The sequence below is a fragment of the Lacerta agilis genome, chromosome 8 (assembly GCF_009819535.1).
Source record: "Lacerta agilis isolate rLacAgi1 chromosome 8, rLacAgi1.pri, whole genome shotgun sequence".
Taxonomy (NCBI): domain Eukaryota; kingdom Metazoa; phylum Chordata; class Lepidosauria; order Squamata; family Lacertidae; genus Lacerta; species Lacerta agilis.
Genome location: NC_046319.1, coordinates 33,654,536 through 33,673,957, shown reverse-complemented (window position 1 = coordinate 33,673,957; position 19,422 = coordinate 33,654,536). Strand labels below are relative to the sequence as shown.

Below are 19,422 nucleotides of genomic sequence, written 5' to 3'. Positions count from 1 at the left end.
ATAAAGTCTGCTGACATGTACATATAACATGGGCCCTAGGTTGGTATGCCTGTGGGCCTCTGAATATTGTTGAACTCCAGCTCCCATCACCTCCTTCCACCATGGCTAATGGTCAGGGAAGATGCGAGCTGTAGTTAAGCAACTTCTGGAGAGATGCAGTTTCCTTACCCCTGACCTAGGCACAGTAATTGCGAGATACATCACTCTTGGTGCCAACCAGTAAAAATAAGAGCATAAGAAGAGCTTGCTGGATCAGGCCAAAGGTCCATCTAACCATAGAATCATACCAGCATCCCATTCTCACCCACAAGCAGGACCTGAGCATAAGAGCACTCTCCCCTCTTGTGGTTTCTAGCATCTGATATCAAAAGGCATTTGCTGCCTGGAGTCAAAGCTAGTAGCCATTGATAGCCTTTTCCTCGATGAATTGTCTAATCCTCACTGGCCCTCACAGCCTCCTGTGGGAGGGAGTTCCATTGTCCCATAACTGTGTGGTGTGAATAAGTTATTTCATCTATCAATCAACATTCAGCTTCATTGGATGCCTGTGACTTCTCGTGTTGTGATTGTTTTGTATTACTCATTGCCTGAGTACAGTGATCCTCTGCTTGACATGTGTCACATATCCCCGATCCTATAGCATTTTTATTGGTTACCTGTTTGTTTCCAGGTTCAGTTGTGAGTGCTGGTGCCAACTTTCCCATCCATTAATGGCCTAGAGTAGCCTTCATTGACATGGTGCCCTCCAGATGTTTTCTATGCCAGCTCCCATCAGCCCCAGCCAGCACAGGGGAGTTTTCATCCAAATTGTCTGGAGGGCACAAGGTTGGCACATCCTCTCCTAGTACAAAGATGCATTAAGGACAATCTTCTCCCCCACTCAAACATGTCTAAACCTTAAAAGTGACTTTGGAGACCAGGGGCTACCTAATCTGCACTTTCCAATGCAATACACAAACCTGAACACAGCCACTCTTTTAAATACCCGCTTCTCCGAATTTTGTAATGCAGTTGTCCAGCCAAGTAATGTGTACAAAAAATGCATATGTTGGGGGCAAAGTGTTCACAAAAATGCACCCGTTAGTGAAAATGACATGCAAAAATCACTCAGTTTGTAATTTGGGCAAATGCATACAAACACAAGCATATTAGACGAAATTTGCATTCAAATGCCAATGAATTTTCATGAGGACTTCTTTTTAAAAAATTCATAGTAATTAGCAAAGTGATTTGGAAGTGAAGTAAACACTGGAAAAATGAGAAATGGAGAAGAACTGAGACTGGCAGATTTGCCTATCAGTCTGCCCTCAGGAGCCCAGTTTTTCTCCTCTGCTTCATGCTACTGATGTGCCTGTCCTTGAAATACTAAAGTAGGGCACCTGGGCTCAAATTCTTGCTCACCTATGCTTTCTGGATTTCAGCAGAGCTTCCCCCTATTTCTTAGTTTAAAATCCATGAAATGGATCCCCCCCCACTCCCAAAACAAATTATATAATTGAAAATACTGTTGTTGTTGTTGTTGTTCAGTTTTGTTATAATCCACAAACTACCTTCCTCTGTTCTCCTTATGCAGGTATGGATTGATGCAGCCACACAAATATTTTACTCCTTAGGGGCTGGGTTTGGGGTCTTAATTGCCTTTGCCAGCTACAATAGATTTGACAACAATTGCTACAGGTAAGCCGCAATGCTGTAAACCTACTCATGTCCCTGTAATCAATTTTATTGGTTTAAATAGATGAGGAAAACATATTTTTGTTTGTTTGAAAATTGTACAGTCTGGTTATTTTGTTTGTTCTCATGGGTCACATAATGCAAAGTAATTAAATTTGGCAGCAGAAGAGCCTCTGGTAGAGAAACATTCCACCTCTGGGGCTTTCTCCCCATTCACCACTAGCCTAATTTCTGATGGCAGTGGTACCTGGTGAAGGACCTCAGGTGATGCTGCTATGGTAGAAATGGCATGTGCATATGTGGCAGTTGCTGGTCCCTGACCATTGCCCATATTGGCTGAGGCAAAAAAACATCTGGAGGGCCATAGGTTTCCCAAACCTTCAGTAGATGGTTGACAGTCATTTAGGATGGATAACTGCCCCAGAGTGGCTATGTATAGTTCCCTCCCACCATAGAAGCATCCATATTTTCATGCATCATCTAAACTGTTGCCAGTGCAAGAGATTTGGACCAGTGTGTCTGTTCCACTGAAATAATGGTACCTGCCTCTGCTAAGCCACAATGGCTACACACAATTGGAGGTGGTTATGCTTCTGAATAGCAGTTGCTGGAAATCGCAGGATAGGAAAGGGCTCTTGTGCTCATGTCCTGCTTGCGGGTTTCCCACAGGCATCTGGTTGGTGATTCTGAGAACAGGATGCTGGATTGGATGGGCCATTGGCCTCATCTATCAGACTCTTCATGTTCCGCGAAATTCACAATGCCACAGTGAAGCAAATATTGGCTTTGGCAGTCTGCTATTTTGTTTGTTTCAGATTTGAACTGGGCTTTAGATTTCCAAGTAAGATATTCCACTGTGACAATGAATGGGCATCATCTTGCAGCAGAAGCAACACCTGCAATCACATGCAGTTATCCAAATGACAACCATCTGCCTTTTTTCACAATTAGATTATCATTAACCAATCGCTAGGAAGCATGCCTTTAAAATGAGAGAGAGAGAGAGACGGATAGAACCGTTTCCTGCATAATTGCTTTTATCCTGTAATCTGAGTAAATTTGCCATGAAACATCTAAAACAGTGGAGATGCCACCCCACCCTGAATAAGAACTGCTTGAGGCGATAGTCACTATTGCATTAAATTATTCAGAGATTAATAATCGTGTCTTCTGCTCTTTGGCTCATGTCATTCACTCTCTTCCATATATATAGCTTTTAGAATTGATGCAGGGAAAGTGGTCCCCAGATGGACTCCAATTTCCGTCAGCCCCAGCCACAATAGACAATGGTCAGTGATGATGGGAGTTGTGGTCCAGCAACATCTGGTTTGCCACAGGTTTGCCACCTCCGCTCTCAAACAACGTTTGGTCCTCAGACCATTTCAATTTATATTACTCTGGGGGTAAGGTAGTAATGACAAGGAGCCTGAGGAGACAGTTGTGTTGGCCACATGGACTGCCCTCTGCCCTCTCCTCAGGTGCTGCTGTAGGATGTTGACCTATTGCCATTCTCACCATTGTGTTTCTGGAATTGGAAGGTGGAACCATTTTGCCCTTTGCCTCAGCTAACCAAATGCATTGAGATGTCCCTGCTCTTTCCCCTTCATTTATCCCCATCACAACAACCTTGTGACGTAGAATAAACTGATGGGGACTGGTTCTCCCTCAGTCACCCAATGGTAGCACTGTGCTGAAAACTTGCCCTGCAATTTCCCAAAAGTTTTCTTCCCTCATGAAAGCGCCTTCTGTTTCTTTCTGCCTCATCTGCAGGGCATTTCAAAATTTCTTTAGAATCATTAACTCTACAAGCCTGGCATACATATATAAAGCACTCTACCCATGAGCTTTTCACTAAAGTTTCCTTTTCCCTTTGATAAAGACATTTTCAGTACAGCACCACCAAGTGATTTTTGAGGCTGAGTAGGAATTTTATCGCATGCCACCTGGTTCATCGTCTTAACACTTTAAACACTGTGCCAAAGTAGTGTGGAGATCCCTTGAGATTTCTTTTCACTTGGACAAGGCCCTTTGACTCTACCTGAGCCTTCTGTTCCTGACACTCGGAGTATTAACACGCTGACACCAGTCCACTCAAAATTGCAATCTACCACAAGATGTCACATCAAAACAGATGCTTTGGTCAGCAGAATTTGATGATCTGGGTGTAAACTGATGCTAGGTGGTGGCATTAAAAAACAGTAGTCAAATTGTATACAATACTTCAAATTTATGTTTAGCCCTACTAAAATGGCATTGCATGAGGTTCTTAACTGGGTTTGGCACTGGGATCTGCTTGCTGCCTTTTCATCATCTCCTGATTTCTCCTAGGGATGCGCTGATGACCAGTACCATCAATTGTGTCACTAGCTTCATCTCTGGATTTGCCATTTTTTCTATACTGGGCTACATGGCACACGTATACCAAGTCAAAATTCAAGATGTGGCCACCGAAGGTAAGAATGCATCCACACAGGAAAGAAAATGAAGCCGCCATCAGAGGTGGTAACAACGAAACTGACCAAACACTGTGCTAGATTCCATCTCCTACTTCACACATTAAACACTTCTGTCTGAGATATAGGAAACACCGTGGCAGGAAATGAGGCCGCCATCGGGGGTAGCAACGGAACTAATGATTCACCATGCCACAGAAGAAACTAACTTTTTTTAAAAAAAGGTTTCTTCTCCCATTAGATTCACAAAATGTTTAGGGGTATGCGTCCCCCTGCGTCCCCCTCCCCCCCAAAAAGCACTGCGCCCCTGCATGTATTGACCTGCTTAACGTTATTAGAACGATATTAGATATATTGTTCTAGAATGTCACAGGGCATACAAAAAAAAATGCATCCACACACTTTCATCGTTTTAGCAATACCAGATTATTATTATTATTATTATTATTATTATTATTATTATTATTATTATTATTATTATTATATTAATATACATATTAATATTAATGGTTTCCCCAGCCACTCTGGGTGGCTTCCAACACAATATTAAAATACAATAGTCCTTCAGATATTAAAAGCTTCATTAAACAGGGCTGGCTTAAGATGTATTCTCAAAGTCTGCTAGTTGTTTTTTCCTTTGACAACTGGTGGGAGGGTGTTCCACAGAGTGGGCGCCCCTACCAAGAAGGCCCTCTGCCTGGTTCCCTGTAACTTCGCTTCTCACAGTGAGGGAACCGCCAGAAGACCCTTGGCGCTGGACCTCAGTGTCCGGACAGAACAATGGGGGTGGAGACGCTCCTTCAGGTATACTGCAACGAGGCCGTTTAGGGCTTTAAAGGTCAGCACCAACACTTTGAATTGTGGTCGGAAATGTACTGGGAGCCAATGTAGGTCTTTCAAGACCGGTGTTATGTGGTCTCGGCGGCCGCTCCCAGTCACCAGTCTAGCTGCCGCATTCTGGGTCCTTTACTATGGGTCCTTTACTGTGTTTACACCACATTGACCACACTGCCACCTCACTCCTCCTCCTCTCTCTCTTGGTAAGTGACAGTGATCCACGTACTCAAGAAATTTAGCAATGATATGCTGTTATACAGTATGTATAGTCTGGTAAGCCTGCTGGTTGAAAGAATAACGTATCGTAAGGTTTATTACTGCAGGCAAAGAAAGCCATTCTGAGTACAAGATTGCATGTGGCCATCAGGGAGGCATGTGGTTCACAAACAAGAAGGTCTAGCACTAACTAACTGGAGGAGGAGGAAGGAAGCAAAGCCTGAGAATAAATGATCTACAGATAGTTACTTGTAGGCAACCTATTCTTCCCTCATCGATTCCATCTTGCCTTTCTGTTTATTCTGCCCCCCACAACTAGTTCAGGTAACAATGATGCTTCACTCCCAACAAGAAGCACATATATAGGCTCCAAAGTACAATTTTTGGCTAATGTTTGTGTGTTCCCTCTGGGATTTGCTTCCCTGGTCTATATGCAATGTCTATCTATTTTTGCTGTTGACAAAACCACTCCTGCGCCACCTTGAAGCAGTACTTTTCTCCTTCTGTTTCTCCTCTATGGCCTATGTGCCTCTCTCAGTCTTCTGAGTTGCATGCTGTGAAATGAGTGTGGTCTAAGCCTGCAAAACCGGAAAGGTTTCTCTGTCTCAGAAATGTGTTAAGAAAAGACTGGTTATTTTCAAGGGCTGTTTCCTTATTCATTTTATAGGGAATAATATTTTACTGCATCACTTGATGTTCTTATGCCAGGTGACAGTGTTGCTACCTGTAACAAGCATGAAAACAGCCAATCTATTCTTAATACATTTTGAGCCCAAAGCATAAGACCTACCAGGCAGGATTAGGCCACATGCATTATGTTGTAAACTGTGCAAGAAGCACTGTAGTGACACCTGCTGACATATTACAAGCATTACAATGCAGCATATATAACTTTTCAGCCAAGGGTTGGGTGGGGGAGGAGGAGGAAGGGAAGCAACTGAATTAGAGACAATACTAAAGAAGGCTCTCTAACCAAGGCATAACCAACCAATATTAAATATAAATATAAAATCTTGCCATAAAGTTGTGCAATTAGGAAACTATTTTTCTTTCCTTCTTCCTCAGGAGCTGGATTAGTTTTCATCATTTATCCAGAAGCTATTTCAACCCTTAAAGGCTCAACGTTTTGGGCAGTGGTGTTTTTCATAATGCTGCTTTCACTGGGTATTGACAGTTCTGTAAGTATATGTTATTTTTCATCTGCAACATTCTTTATTCACACACATATATGAATGTCACTCCCATGCTGCTGCTCCATTAATGTAAGAGGTCCCACAGTAGAGCTCATTCAGTTTTTAACTTAAGGGTTAATTCTGTTATCAGTAAGCTGGCCAACCAAGAGGGTGGTGGTGGTGGAGGTGTTGCTTAGCCATCAGGCAGAGCAGCATGAAGTTTGCTGAGTTAGCACATTCTCTGGTTGATTGTGTAGTTCTGGGGGAGCTTTCCTCTGTATGGTTGGTTGAATGTCTCTCTGCTATGTACAAGGCTTGAAATAAGAAAGACAAAATCCCTATGTTCCTTTCTCAAATTATGCACTGTTTTTGTTTAGCTGCCTCAGTAAAGTTTTACCACGATTTCATTTCTATCTGGATTCAGCCTGTGTTTATGGCTGGTGCTTGAACAATAGTAGCTAAATGAATCTCAGTCATTTCATCATGGATTTCAGTGACCTAAATGTAATTTCACAATCAGGTCCCTCAGCGTCTGTTAACTTATTAAGAGAGATTTAGAGAAGGGGAACCAGCGGCAAGGGGGAACTTTCATAAGTGTCTTTCTTTACTTTCTTTAACTGGGATTAAGTGGCTTGCTGAAACTTCAGACTTGCCCCATACATTCAGAGCACTCTAACTGCACTCAGTCCTTCTTGTTCTTGATGCTGGAGTGGCATCAAGATTTCTGTATTTAAATCAAGAGTGAGTTCACTTCTGGGAAAAACAAACAGAGCTTTCAGTCTACAGTATGGTGACTAACTGTTTGCGATGCTCACGGGGGCTATTGCCGTTCCACCACCTTCAAGAGGAATAAAAGCTCTTGAAAGACACCAGTCAAGGGGAAGCAAGAGTATAAGGTAGAAACTGGAAGTTGTGTTGGAGCCCATGCTGTGGGTGCTGTGCACCCACCCCAGAAAATTGTGGGTGTCCATGCTCCCAAGGCTCTCTATAGTTTGCACCTGTGCTCCCCTCATGAGGTTTCCAGCAACTAGTGATCAGAAGCATTACCACATCTGACTGTAGAAGTAGAGCAGGCATAGGCAAACTTGGCCCTCCAGATGTTTTGGGAATACAGTTCCCATCATCCCTGACCACTTGTCCTGTTAGCTAGGGATCATGGGAGTTGTAGTCTAATAATAATAATAATAATAATAATAATAATAATAATAATAATAATTTATTTATACCCCACCCATCTGGCTGGGTTTCCCCAGCCACTCTGGGCGGCTTCCAACAAAATATTGGGCCGAGTTTGCCTATGCCTCAAGTAGAGCATAGCCATTGTGGCTAGCCTTCTCCTTCATGAATTTGTCCAACCCTATTTTAAAGGCATTCAAGTTAGTTGCTTTCACAGTGCCCCCCCCCCCATGGGAGGGAGCACCATATTTTAGTTATGTATAAATATATTGTTGTTGTTGTTGTTGTTGTTGTTGTTGTTGTTGTTATATATGCTGCATGGAGAAGTACTTTCATTTACATGTCCGAAATCATTCCTATGAGGAGATGTTGGCTATAGAGAGTGGTTGCTGTTGTTCCCTCTCATTTTACTAGCTCTTGGATCACGATGAAACTAATTGGTAACAGGTTCAAGACAGGCCCCCTCCCCCCAAAAAAAGAAAAAAGAAAGAACTTGCACAACAGATAATTGACTTGTGAAATTCAATCACACAAGATGTGGCATTTGGTCATACACTTAATAGGTTTTCTTAGCGAGGATTAGCTAAATTCATGAAGGATTGGTCTGTCCATTGTCATTAGATGTCATATGGAACCTCTCATGTCTGGATACAAGATATCTTTAGTTACCAGATGTTTGTAGCAAACAGCAGAAAATAGCCATCTCCCATTTTGCTCATCTGATGAGTTTCCCTTGGCCAATTCGACTCTCAAGGTGGCTCCAGAGTTAGAGACAGAAGCCAGATTTGGTGGATCTTGGATCATGGGAAGCTGCCTTATACTGAGTCAGATCATTAAACTATCTATTTCAGTATTGTCTACACTGATTCACAGTGACTCTCCAGGATTCTCGGAGCTGTAGTTTCGTAAGGGTGCCAGGAGTTGTTAGGTGACCCCTATTCCCCTGCCAGAGCTACAATTTCAGAATGGTTTAACAATCAATTCCTTTTCACAGAGAACTCTGGGAATCTTACTCAGAGTAGACCCACTGAAATAAATGATCCTAAGTTAGCCATGCCCATTTACTTCTAGGTCTACTCTGCGTAGGATTTGCATTGGATATCACCCTTGGAGTAATTAACTTATACCACAGTTTTTTAAAAAAAAATGGGAGAAGGGTAAATGATAAAGCGTTTTTGCTAACCTGCAATTTTATTTATTTAATTTAATTTTTATTTTTAGATGGGTGGCATGGAAGCTGTCATCACCGGCTTAGCAGATGATTTCCGCATCCTAAAAAGACATAGAAAACTTTTCACATTTGGGACCTGCTTTGGCACCTTCCTCATTGCTCTCTTTTGCATAACAAATGTAAGTGTTCCTTTGGGAAATCTGTGCCTATTCTTGGGCAAAAACTCAAGTGACTACCAAGTGGATAGCTGCCAATCACTGGCGGAGGAAGAGGAGTGCGGGGGGAGCGCACCGCCCCCAGCACCGCGATCCCGGTAGGGTGCCATTGCAGCTGGCCCCCCGCCTGCGCTGGGCGCCACGCCCCCAGGATGCGTGCCACACCACACCCACGCCTGCTCTCCGCTCCCCCGCCCCCCCAGTCCCGGAGCATGAAGCTCTGCCACTGCTGCCAATCCTTCCATCAAATTTTGTGTCAGGGAGATAATGATTTGGCACAATGGCCAGAAACTGCCGCTGACCCGGTGCATAGATGATAGAGAAAATCCTGTTGTCTTATGCTCCAGTGAGAGGTTCAAATTAAAAATTAGAAACGTTTTTATTGCATTTATATCCCCCTCTCCCCCACTCCCTGACCTCAAGGTGATTCTCCACGATAGAACTGTTTCTATTAAATCTTTCTCTTCCTGGAATGGCTATCTACTTTTACTCTGCATGATTGGCCAACAGCCTCCAGGATGATAGCCCAATGGTCTGTCCATCACAGACACCAGGTTGGGGGGGGGGAACTGGTCTGTATTGAATCAGACTGGTTACATGGGCTGTCAAGCAAATTAGATCCCACCCAATCAGAGCTTTGAGTATTCGAGTATTCCTGGGCTGCTTGCTTTATTGGATGCTATCTTCTTGTTACTTAGGGTGGAATCTACATACTGACTCTGTTGGACACATTTGCTGCTGGGACGTCCATCTTGTTTGCTGTTTTAATAGAAGCCATTGGCGTCTCCTGGTTTTATGGTGAGCCAGCGGTGGGGGAGGATTGTTCCAATTATTTACGACTGCAACCAGTCAGAGTAAACTGGAGTATTTTCCCCCAAAGTAATTGCTGCAGTAACATCATAGTAGTTTAGAGAAAGGGAATGTGGATGAACAAGAATCAAAGAAGAAGAGACAAAGGGGCTATCTAGACCAGCATTCTTTTTCCACTGGGGCCAACCAAATTCCCATGAGAAGCCCAAAGCAGGGCATGAATGCCGCAGCCGCCTCCTGCAGATGAACCTCAGCAGGTATGTGCTGGGTGAAAAAGTCCTTCCTTTTGCGTGTCCTGAATCTCCCACCATTCAGCTTCATTGAATGGCTCAGCTTCCAGTATTACAAGAGATGGGGTGTGTGTGTGTGGCAAATCTACACCCAAATTAAAAACACATCTCATGAAAATTCGTCAGAAATTTAGTGAAGATTTCTCCTGATAATCACACTTTTTGTGTGCAGTTTTGACTAATGTGCATATTTCTCCAGCTGCTTCCCCTAACATAATGTGTTTCTGTATGTTGTTTTCAGTTGCTGATTTTTAAGCACATTTCACCTCTGGATATATGCATTTTGGTAAACACTGTTTGATTGGAAAACTAAATTGAAAAATTCTAAGAAGTGCAAATTTCGAGAGACAGCTGTGTTTCAGTTCTCATACAGTTTTGAAAAGTGCATATTAGGAAGGTTCACTATAAAATGCAAGCTGAACTGAATTTCTCCTCCATTCCTAGCTCTGGAATGTGTGACATAAGGCTGCAACTCATGGGACCAGTGTGGTTGCCTATTGAACAAAAGTATCCATTCCCATATCCTAGAATATGCACATGAAAGTCATGTTATGGCCTTTCTCCTCGACATCTAGTTTTCAATAGGCTGTTTTTTCATATGCATTTTATGCTACAGGTATATACAAATCAATACAATATTGTGAGCCTCCCACCAGCCTTATGCAATAGTCCAGTCCAAACGGAGGTGTTTCTTTTTTCTTTGAGGTCTTCATCTGCTGTCTATCAGACAGAGACCAAAACAGCAGGTCAAAGACTCCCTTTATTTACACACTCAGCTCAGCTTTTTGAGATTAGTTGCAATTCAACATCAGAGAACAGAGCTTTGCCCTCTGATGCTTTCTATATGTCAAACAGCCAAAGGACATAAACACAGACCAGTGGAGTAAAGGAGACATAGAGAGATTATTCCCCCCCCCCTTTCCCACTGTGTAGACGATCATAACACTGCCAGCAAGCCAGATGTCTCTCCTTCTTCTCCTGCAAATGAAAATGAATGCGCTTAGATAACCTGGGCTGGAAAAGCTTGCTGAAGCTGTATTTATTATAACAGCTCTTTAGAGAGTTTACTAAACACAGCAGTGCAACCTGGGGGGAAATGGTTTTTTAATCACACATGCGCCTGCCAAGAGGTAAGAGCGAGGAAGCTTCTGACCGACTGACTATCTTGAAGGTTGGGAGCACGGCGTTAATTATGCCCGCAATTACACTGTTCCCATCATGTTGTATAAATGCATGTGATTGCAGGGCAGCTCAAGCTCTGCTAGGACAGCATTCCCTGGAGAGAGGGTTGGATAATTGAACCACAGTCAATCCCTCTTCCTAAGAATCCCTGGGAATTGTAGCAAGCTGCAAGCAGAGTAGGGCTCTCCTGACAACTCTCAGCACCCTTAACAAACTACAGCCCCCAGGAATATTTGGAGGAAGCCATGGCTGTTAAAGTGGCATCATAGTGCTTTAAATGTAATGTGCCTAAGACTGGATTCCTCTTTCTTTCTTTCTTTCTTTCTTTCGAGTGGGGAACCTAATACCATCGACATGTTGTTGCATGGCAATTCCCTTCAGTCCCAGCTAGCATGGCCAATGGTCAGAGACAGAAAGTTATAGTCACAGAGTCTGAAGGGAGCCCAAGGATCATCTTGTCCAACCTCCTGCAATGCATGAGAGCAAAGATCCAACAACATCTGGAAGACTGCCTCTTCCCTATCCCTGTTTAAAAAGGTTTGCATCAGTGGAGGTGCTCCCTAGCCTAGTCTCAGCCACAAGACCCTTCCACGCCTTTTTGCTAAATTTCTTCTCTTCATTGCTCTCCTCAAAATTATCTCCCATTCTGTTGAAACAAGAGGTCTGGAACTGAGAACGCTCCACATTATTGCCAGCACAGAATGAAGTCCACCCCCACCCTTCCTTTTTTTCTCTGGTCATAGCCAGGTGTCTTCTTAAATGGTTTTCTTATGAACTTTTCTCCCTTTGTTCTTACCGTTCCTTTCCCTCATCAAACGCCTCTGCTTGGTCACAAATATTCTCATCTTTCAGTTCTTCTGCCAAAGACCTCCTAAGTGCTTTGGCAACTCCAAAATGAGGACATGATCATCCAAACAAGATGATGCGGGTTGTTGCATGCTCCCTCACTCCTTTCCCCATCTGCATTAAAATGCCTGTAACCAGGTTCACGGAAGTAATTCTTCATGCACCACCATATCATTTCAAACTGTCCCTATAAAAAGCTTGACATTAATCAACACCTTCCACAAAGATTGCATTTCTTCTTCATCTCTTTGACTCACTTGTTAATCCTCCAGATTCTTTCCCCTTTGATTCAGCTGTCTCCTCTTCAGTATAACGGACAACATAGCTTCAGACCTCTCAAAGCTGAAACAAGGTCAACATTTGTTGTGTGAAATTCATCCTATGCCTTCTGCTTTGTTGCTTATAAATGGACCTCCACTCTGCCTGCATAAGTGTAAATGCTGGGGTGTGATTGAGGTTACAGCATATCTGTTGGAGTTTGCTGATCAAAGAATATGACATTAACAACATCCCTATCTTCTTTGCACTCAGAAGTTATTTACTCCTCCTGAACTATGATTTACTGGCCTTTTAGAATAGCTTCCTTTAGGTTGCGGTTCATGTCATTGACTCTCTGCAATTAGCCAGACTCTGCTCATTTCTTAGAACTATTTCTTTCCTAATTACTACCATTCTTCCTCCTCTTGCTCATAACCCCTTCCCTTTGGAAGTTCTACACACAAAGGGCCCCAGGTTCAATTCCTGGTGTATCCAGGTCAGACTGGGAAAACCTCCTGTCTCAAACCTTGGAGAGCTGCTGCCTGCCAGTGTAAACAGTGCTGAGCTAGATGGACCAGTGGTTTGACTCAGTATAAGACAGCTTCCTATGCTGCTGATCAAATTTAATGCTGCTCAGTGGTAGAGCACACATTTTGTATTCTAAAAGTCTCAGGTTCAAGCCCTGCTATCTCCATATAGCACTGGGAGAGACCCCTGCCTGAAATCCTGAAAGGCCACTCTTTATCATATAGACAATACACTGATCTAAATGGACCAGCTGTCTGACTCAGTGTATAAGGCACCTTCCTATGTTCCTGTGCTCAATGGAGTTTAAAAGATGTCTAGTAGACTAGACCAGTGGTCTGGCTGGGTAGAAGGCAGCTCCCTACATTAGACCAGGGTCATGACTCAGTGGTGGAGCATCTTCTTTGCCTGCAGAGTTCAATTTCCAGGTAGGTCTGCTGCCTAAAACTCTAGTCAGTTACTACCAGTCAATGTAGACAGATAGATGATTAGCTATAGAAGGTAGAAGGCTGATTCCTTCCTGTGGATCAGTATGAGGAGAGACTTTCAAGTCAACTGTTTCAGGCAGCTAACAGATGTTTTGTTGTTGTTGACACATTGCTCTGTAAAACATAATTTATTATGGCTGCAGGGAATGTTAAAATTGATCATTAGTTAAATCTGGCATGGCTCTGCCCACCTACTATCTTCGGAGTTGATCTCTCTCCCCCCCCCTCACACACACACACACACACACCAGCCATCCCCTTGCTTCAATGCCCAGTTGCCTTACTGACCCACAGAAAACTCTGTTTAGCTGAAAGGCGCACTTGACATTTTAGCACCAACCAAAGGAAGTTTTTCTGAAATGTTTTGATGGCAGCTTAAGCTATACCTGTTTCAGTTGATGTGGGGAAGGAATGACTGCATATAAGAGTTTTTACAAAGAATGATTACAAATAAGAATTTGTTAATACATGGATAAACTGTGGTGTTTGCAAATTGAGTGAATATTCTTATATGTTTGACTGTCATTTTGGGCAACAGAGGGATCTTAGGGAGGGGCAAAATGTGCACATGTTTCCTTCTGGTTCTCTGGCATTATTTTCCCTCTTCCCTGCTTCAGTTCTATTTTCCTGGGCTGGCTTCTTCCTGAAAAAGAGGCACACGGGAGAACCCAGATAACCATGGACAACTTTAGGGGTTAGACTAGATGACCCTGGGAGTCCTTTCCAACTCTCCAATTCTATGATTCTAACATTAGGCCCCTTCATGGATCACTGCCTTGTCGTGGCGAAGGGGCTTGAATTACTCAGGCAAGCTATGGACAGGTCAAGATGGACAGGTCATAGCGGAGAGTTTGGACCAAACGTGATCCACCTGGAGAAGGAACTGGCAAGCCGCTCCAGTATCCCTGCCAAGAAAACTCCATGGACAAAGACAACAGGCATATAAAAGATATGACGCTGGAAGATGAGCCCCTCAGGTCGGAAGGCGTCCAACTTGCTACTGGGGAAGAGCGGAGGACAAGTACAAGTAGATCCAGAGCTGATGAAGCGGCTGGGCCAAAGCCGAAAGGACGCTCAGTTGCGGATATGCCTGGAAGCGAAAGGAAAGTCCAATGCTGTAAAGAAAAGTATTGCATAGGAACCTGGAATGTAAGAACCATGAACCTTGGTAAGCTGGATGTGGTAAAAAATGAGATGGCAAGAATAAACATTGACATCCTAGGCATCAGTGAACTAAAATGGACAGGAATGGGCGAATTCAGTTCGGATGACTATCATATCTACTACTGTGGGCAGGAATCCCGTAAAAGAAATGGAGTGGCCCTCATAGTCAACAAAAGAGTGGCAAAAGCTGTACTGGGATGCAACTTCAAAAATGATAGAATGATCTCGATACGAATCCAAGGCAGTCCTTTTAACATCACAGTAATCCAAGTTTATGCACCAACTACCAGTGCTGAAGAAACCGAAATTGATCAATTCTATGAAGACTTACAACACCTTATAGAAATGACACCAAAGAAGGATGTTCTTCTCATTATAGGGGATTGGAATGCTAAAGTAGGAAGTCAAGAGATAAAAGGAACAACTGGCAAGTTTGGCCTTGGAGATCAAAATGAAGCAGGGCAAAGGCTAATAGAGTTCTGTCAAGAGAACAAGCTGGTCATCACAAACACTCTTTTCCAACAACACAAGAGACGACTCTACACATGGACATCACCAGATGGGCAACATCGAAATCAGATTGATTATATTCTCTGCAGCCAAAGATGGAGAAGCTCTATACACTCAGCAAAAACAAGACCTGGAGCTGACTGTGGCTCAGATCATCAGCTTCTTATAGCAAAATTCCAGCTTAAACTGAAGAAAGTAGGAAAAACCACTGGGCCAGTAAGATTCAATCTAAATCAAATTCCTTATGAATACACAGTTGAAGTGAAGAACAGGTTCAAGGATTTAGATTTGGTGGATAGAGTACCTGAAGAACTGTGAATGGAGGCTCGTAACATTATACAGGAGACAGCAACGAAAACTATCCCAATGAAAAAGAAATGCAAGAAAGCAAAGTGGCTGACCAATGAGGCCTTACAAATAGCGGGGGAGAGAAGACAAGCAAAATGCGAAGGAGATCGTGAAAGATACAGGAAATTGAATGCAGATTTCCAAAGAATAGCAAGGAGAGACAAGAGGGCCTTTCTAAACGAGCAATGCAAAGAAATAGAGGAAAATAACAGAATTGGAAAAACCAGAGATTTATTCAAGAAAATTGGAGATATGAAAGGAACATTTCGTACAAAGATTACCACAATTAAGGACAAAAGTGGAAAGGACCTAACAGAAGCAGAAAACATCAAGAAGAGGTGGCAAGAATACACAGAGGAATTATACCAGAAAGATATGGAGGTCTCATACACCCCAGGAAATGTGGTTGCTGACCTTGAGCCAGACATCCTGGAGAGTGAAGTCAAATGGGCCTTAGAAAGCCTTGCTAACAACAAGGCCAGTGGAAGTGATGATATTCCAGCTGAACTATTTAAAATTTTAAAAGAGGATGCTGTTAAGGTGCTGCACTCAATATGCCAGCAAGTTTGGAAAACTCAGCAGTGGCCAGAGGATTGGAGAAGATCAGTCTACATCCCAATCCCAAAGAAGGGCAGTGCCAAAGAATGCTCCAACTACCGCACAATTGCACTCATTTCACACGCTAGCAAGGTTATGCTTAAAATTCTACAAGGCAGGCTTAAGCAGTATGTGGACCGAGAACTCCCAGAAGTGCAAGCTGGATTTCGAAGGGGCAGAGGAACCAGAGACCAAATTGCAAACATGCGCTGGATTATGGAGAAAGCTAGAGAGTTCCAGAAAAACATCTACTTCTGCTTCATTGACTACACAAAAGCATTTGACTGTGTCGACCACAGCAAACTATGGCAAGTTCTTAAAGAAATGGGAGTGCCGGATCACCTCATTTGCCTCCTGAGAAATCTCTATGTGGGACAAGAAGCTACAGTTAGAACTGGATATGGAACAACTGATTGGTTCAAAATTGGGAAAGGAGTACGACAAGGCTGTATATTGTCTCCCTGCTTATTTAACTTATATGCAGAATACATCATGCGAAAGGCTGGACTGGATGAATCCCCAACCGGAATTAAGATTGCCGGAAAAAATATCAACAACCTCAGATATGCTGATGATACTACCTTGATGGCAGAAAGTGAGGAAGAATTGAAGAACCTTTTAATGAGGGTGAAAGAAGAGAGCGCAAAATATGGTCTGATGCTCAACATCAAAAAAACTAAGATCATGGCCACTGGTCCCATCACCTCCTGGCAAATAGAAGGGGAAGAAATGGAGGCAGTGAGAGATTTCACTTTCTTGGGTTCCATGATCACTGCAGATGGTGACAGCAGTCACGAAATCAGAAGACGCCTGCTTCTTGGGAGAAAAGCAATGACAAACCTAGACAGCATCTTAAAAAGCAAAGACATCACCTTGCCGACAAAGGTCCGTATAGTTAAAGCTATGGTTTTCCCAGTAGTAATGTACGGAAGTGAGAGCTGGACCATAAAGAAGGCTGATCGCCGTAGAATTGATGCTTTTGAATTATGGTGCTGGAGGAGACTCTTGAGAGTCCCGTGGACTGCAAGAAGATCAAACCTATCCATTCTCAAAGAAATCAGCCCTGAGTACTCACTAGAAGGACAGATCCTGAAGTTGAGGCTCCAGTACTTTGGCCACCTCATGAGAAGAGAAGAATCCCTAGAAAAGACCCTGATGTTGGGAAAGATGGAGGGCACAAGGAGAAGGGGACGACAGAGCATGAGATGGTTGGACAGTGTTCTTGAAGCTACTAACATGAGTTTGGCCAAACTGCGAGAGGCAGTGAAGGAAAGGCGTGCCTGGCGTACTCTGGTCCATGGGGTCACGAAGAGTCGGACATGACTGAACGACTGAACAACAACAACAAACATTAGGAACTTGGTGCTATTATGATGCTGCATTGCAGATGTTGCTGCATGATGCCTTTCCCTTTTTGGAGAACTCCTTGAAAATCATAAAAAGTGACTTTTTCCATTGCAAAATGGGAAAATGTGCCCATTTCAACACAACCCTAACTAGCTTTGCTAATTAATATTGTAAATTATGGTGCTTAGTTGTTGTTTTTAAAATCCTCATATTAACCGATGTTCAGATGTTGGGGAAAGTTTTGTAGAATTAAGGGACTTTGCTTACAACAATTGAGCTGAATTAGGGTTTTAGAGAGGACAAACCTTTGCTGTGATTTGCTACTTGATAGCATTCCAAATGTATGAAGCCTTACCAGAGCTTAGTCCCCGTCCCGTTCCCCCCCCCCCCCGGTGCTTCTGGGACTTACTCCTAAATAAGCCCACACAGGAACTGCAGCAAAAGTTGCTTAAATTTCATTGGATCCAGTGACTTCAATATGGCTGTCATTTGGGCCATCATTTCATAGAGCACCATCCTTTTGATGATCCCACAGAACATGAGTTACATTCGAACAGCTTATCAGCTTTAAGTGGGATGGCAAGCAAGCAAGTAGTGTAAACATCAAGCATTGCAGTGGCTGTTGTTGTCAAATGTATCCATGCGCTGTCTGCTTCTGTCTTATATTTGTGGTCAACCTTCAGGTGTGGACAGATTCAGTGAAGACATCCAGCAAATGATGGGCTTCAAACCAGGCCTCTACTGGAGACTTTGTTGGAAATTCGTGAGCCCTGCTTTTTTATTGGTAAGCCTTTCAGATGTTTTAATAGGAATGATAGAGCATGTGAATCTATGGCAGGCATGATGTTGGGCTTCAGCTCCCATCAGCCTTATCTGACATGACCAATGGTGACAGAGGCTATAGTCCAGCAGCAACATATGGAGGGAACTACATTGACGACTCCTGTGACATGGTTTGCTCCCCTGCCTCTTCTGGTATAGATCAAAGATGTGGGTCCTGTCCCAGACATGTCCATGTATAAGAAACCTACAATCAGGTAGAGTGGGGATGAGCGCTGCCTTACATGAACTGGAGGGTGACCATATAAAACGGGGAGCCTTTTCTGTCCATACAGACTTCCTGTGTGGTGTAGTACCCTAGAAAACACTGTATTTTTCCGTGTATAAGACTAAGTTCCCCCCCCTAAAAAATAATGTCAAATATTAGGGCGCATCTTATACATGGGGCCCTCTCCCCCCATTTTCTTAAATCCGAGTCCGCAAAAATGGGGGGTGTCTTATGCATGGGGGCATCTTATAGATGGAAAAAATAAGGCGAGCTTTCTGCAGAACACAAGGAGGCTTCCCTCAGCAGATTATTGGCCTCTAACTTGTGGAGGGCAGTAAGTGTGTGTGTGTGTGTGTGTGTGTGTGTGTGTGTGTGTGTGTCCCTTCTCAACCTTTCAGTCATGAATATCACACCTGAATAAGGCTAAGAAGTTTGGTGCAATTAGCAACCCAAATAAGTGGTTTGGCATAAGATGAATGGGAAGAGATGGCCCCAATTCAAATTGTGCGTTAAAAGTCTCACACCAAGACATGTGATGCAGATGTGCACCTAAGTCTGTCACAGAACACAGACTTAGGTCCATTAATTTCAGTGGGTCTACTCTAAGGATATTGGCATGGCTACATCCCAATATTTCTATCACAGTTCCTAATCCATTACGGAGAACTGCATAGTAGTTTATATTATTTATTCTAAATAAAGATAATGTGTAACAATATGTAAAAGTACAATGGAACGTAAAACACCATAGAAAATAAAAATAAAAGTAAGCATTAATATTAATCATAGAATTGTAGAGTTGGAAGGCACACCAAGAGTCGTCTAGAGCAACCCTCCGCAATATAGGAATCACAGCTAATAACTGGCTAATCGAGAAATTTTAAGCAGCTGCAAAGGCCAGTCGGCTTAAAAAATAGTGTTCAAAAGATGCCTGAAATTCAAAACCAAGATGCCTGCTGCATCTCTGCTGCAAGAGTATTCCAAAGCATGGGACGAGCTAATTGTGCTCCTCTGGATGATCTCAGTGATTAGGCTGGGATTGTAAGGGCTCAGGCAGTCCTTCGGGCATCCTGGACCCAAGCTGTTCAGGGCTTT

The 19,422-nt window shown here is 43.2% G+C and overlaps 1 protein-coding gene across 1 annotated transcript in view; it reads left to right on the top strand.

Moving 5' to 3' along the window:
- The window catches only part of SLC6A2 (solute carrier family 6 member 2), a 60,387-nt gene that overhangs the window by 33,718 nt on the left and 7,247 nt on the right, over nucleotides 1-19,422 (top strand). The window contains exons 7-12 of the mRNA XM_033156839.1: nucleotides 1,574-1,677; nucleotides 4,003-4,127; nucleotides 6,246-6,358; nucleotides 8,750-8,878; nucleotides 9,613-9,712; nucleotides 17,963-18,063. Of these exons, the coding sequence (XP_033012730.1) occupies nucleotides 1,574-1,677; nucleotides 4,003-4,127; nucleotides 6,246-6,358; nucleotides 8,750-8,878; nucleotides 9,613-9,712; nucleotides 17,963-18,063 (672 nt within the window). The remainder of the gene's footprint in view (nucleotides 1-1,573; nucleotides 1,678-4,002; nucleotides 4,128-6,245; nucleotides 6,359-8,749; nucleotides 8,879-9,612; nucleotides 9,713-17,962; nucleotides 18,064-19,422) is intronic.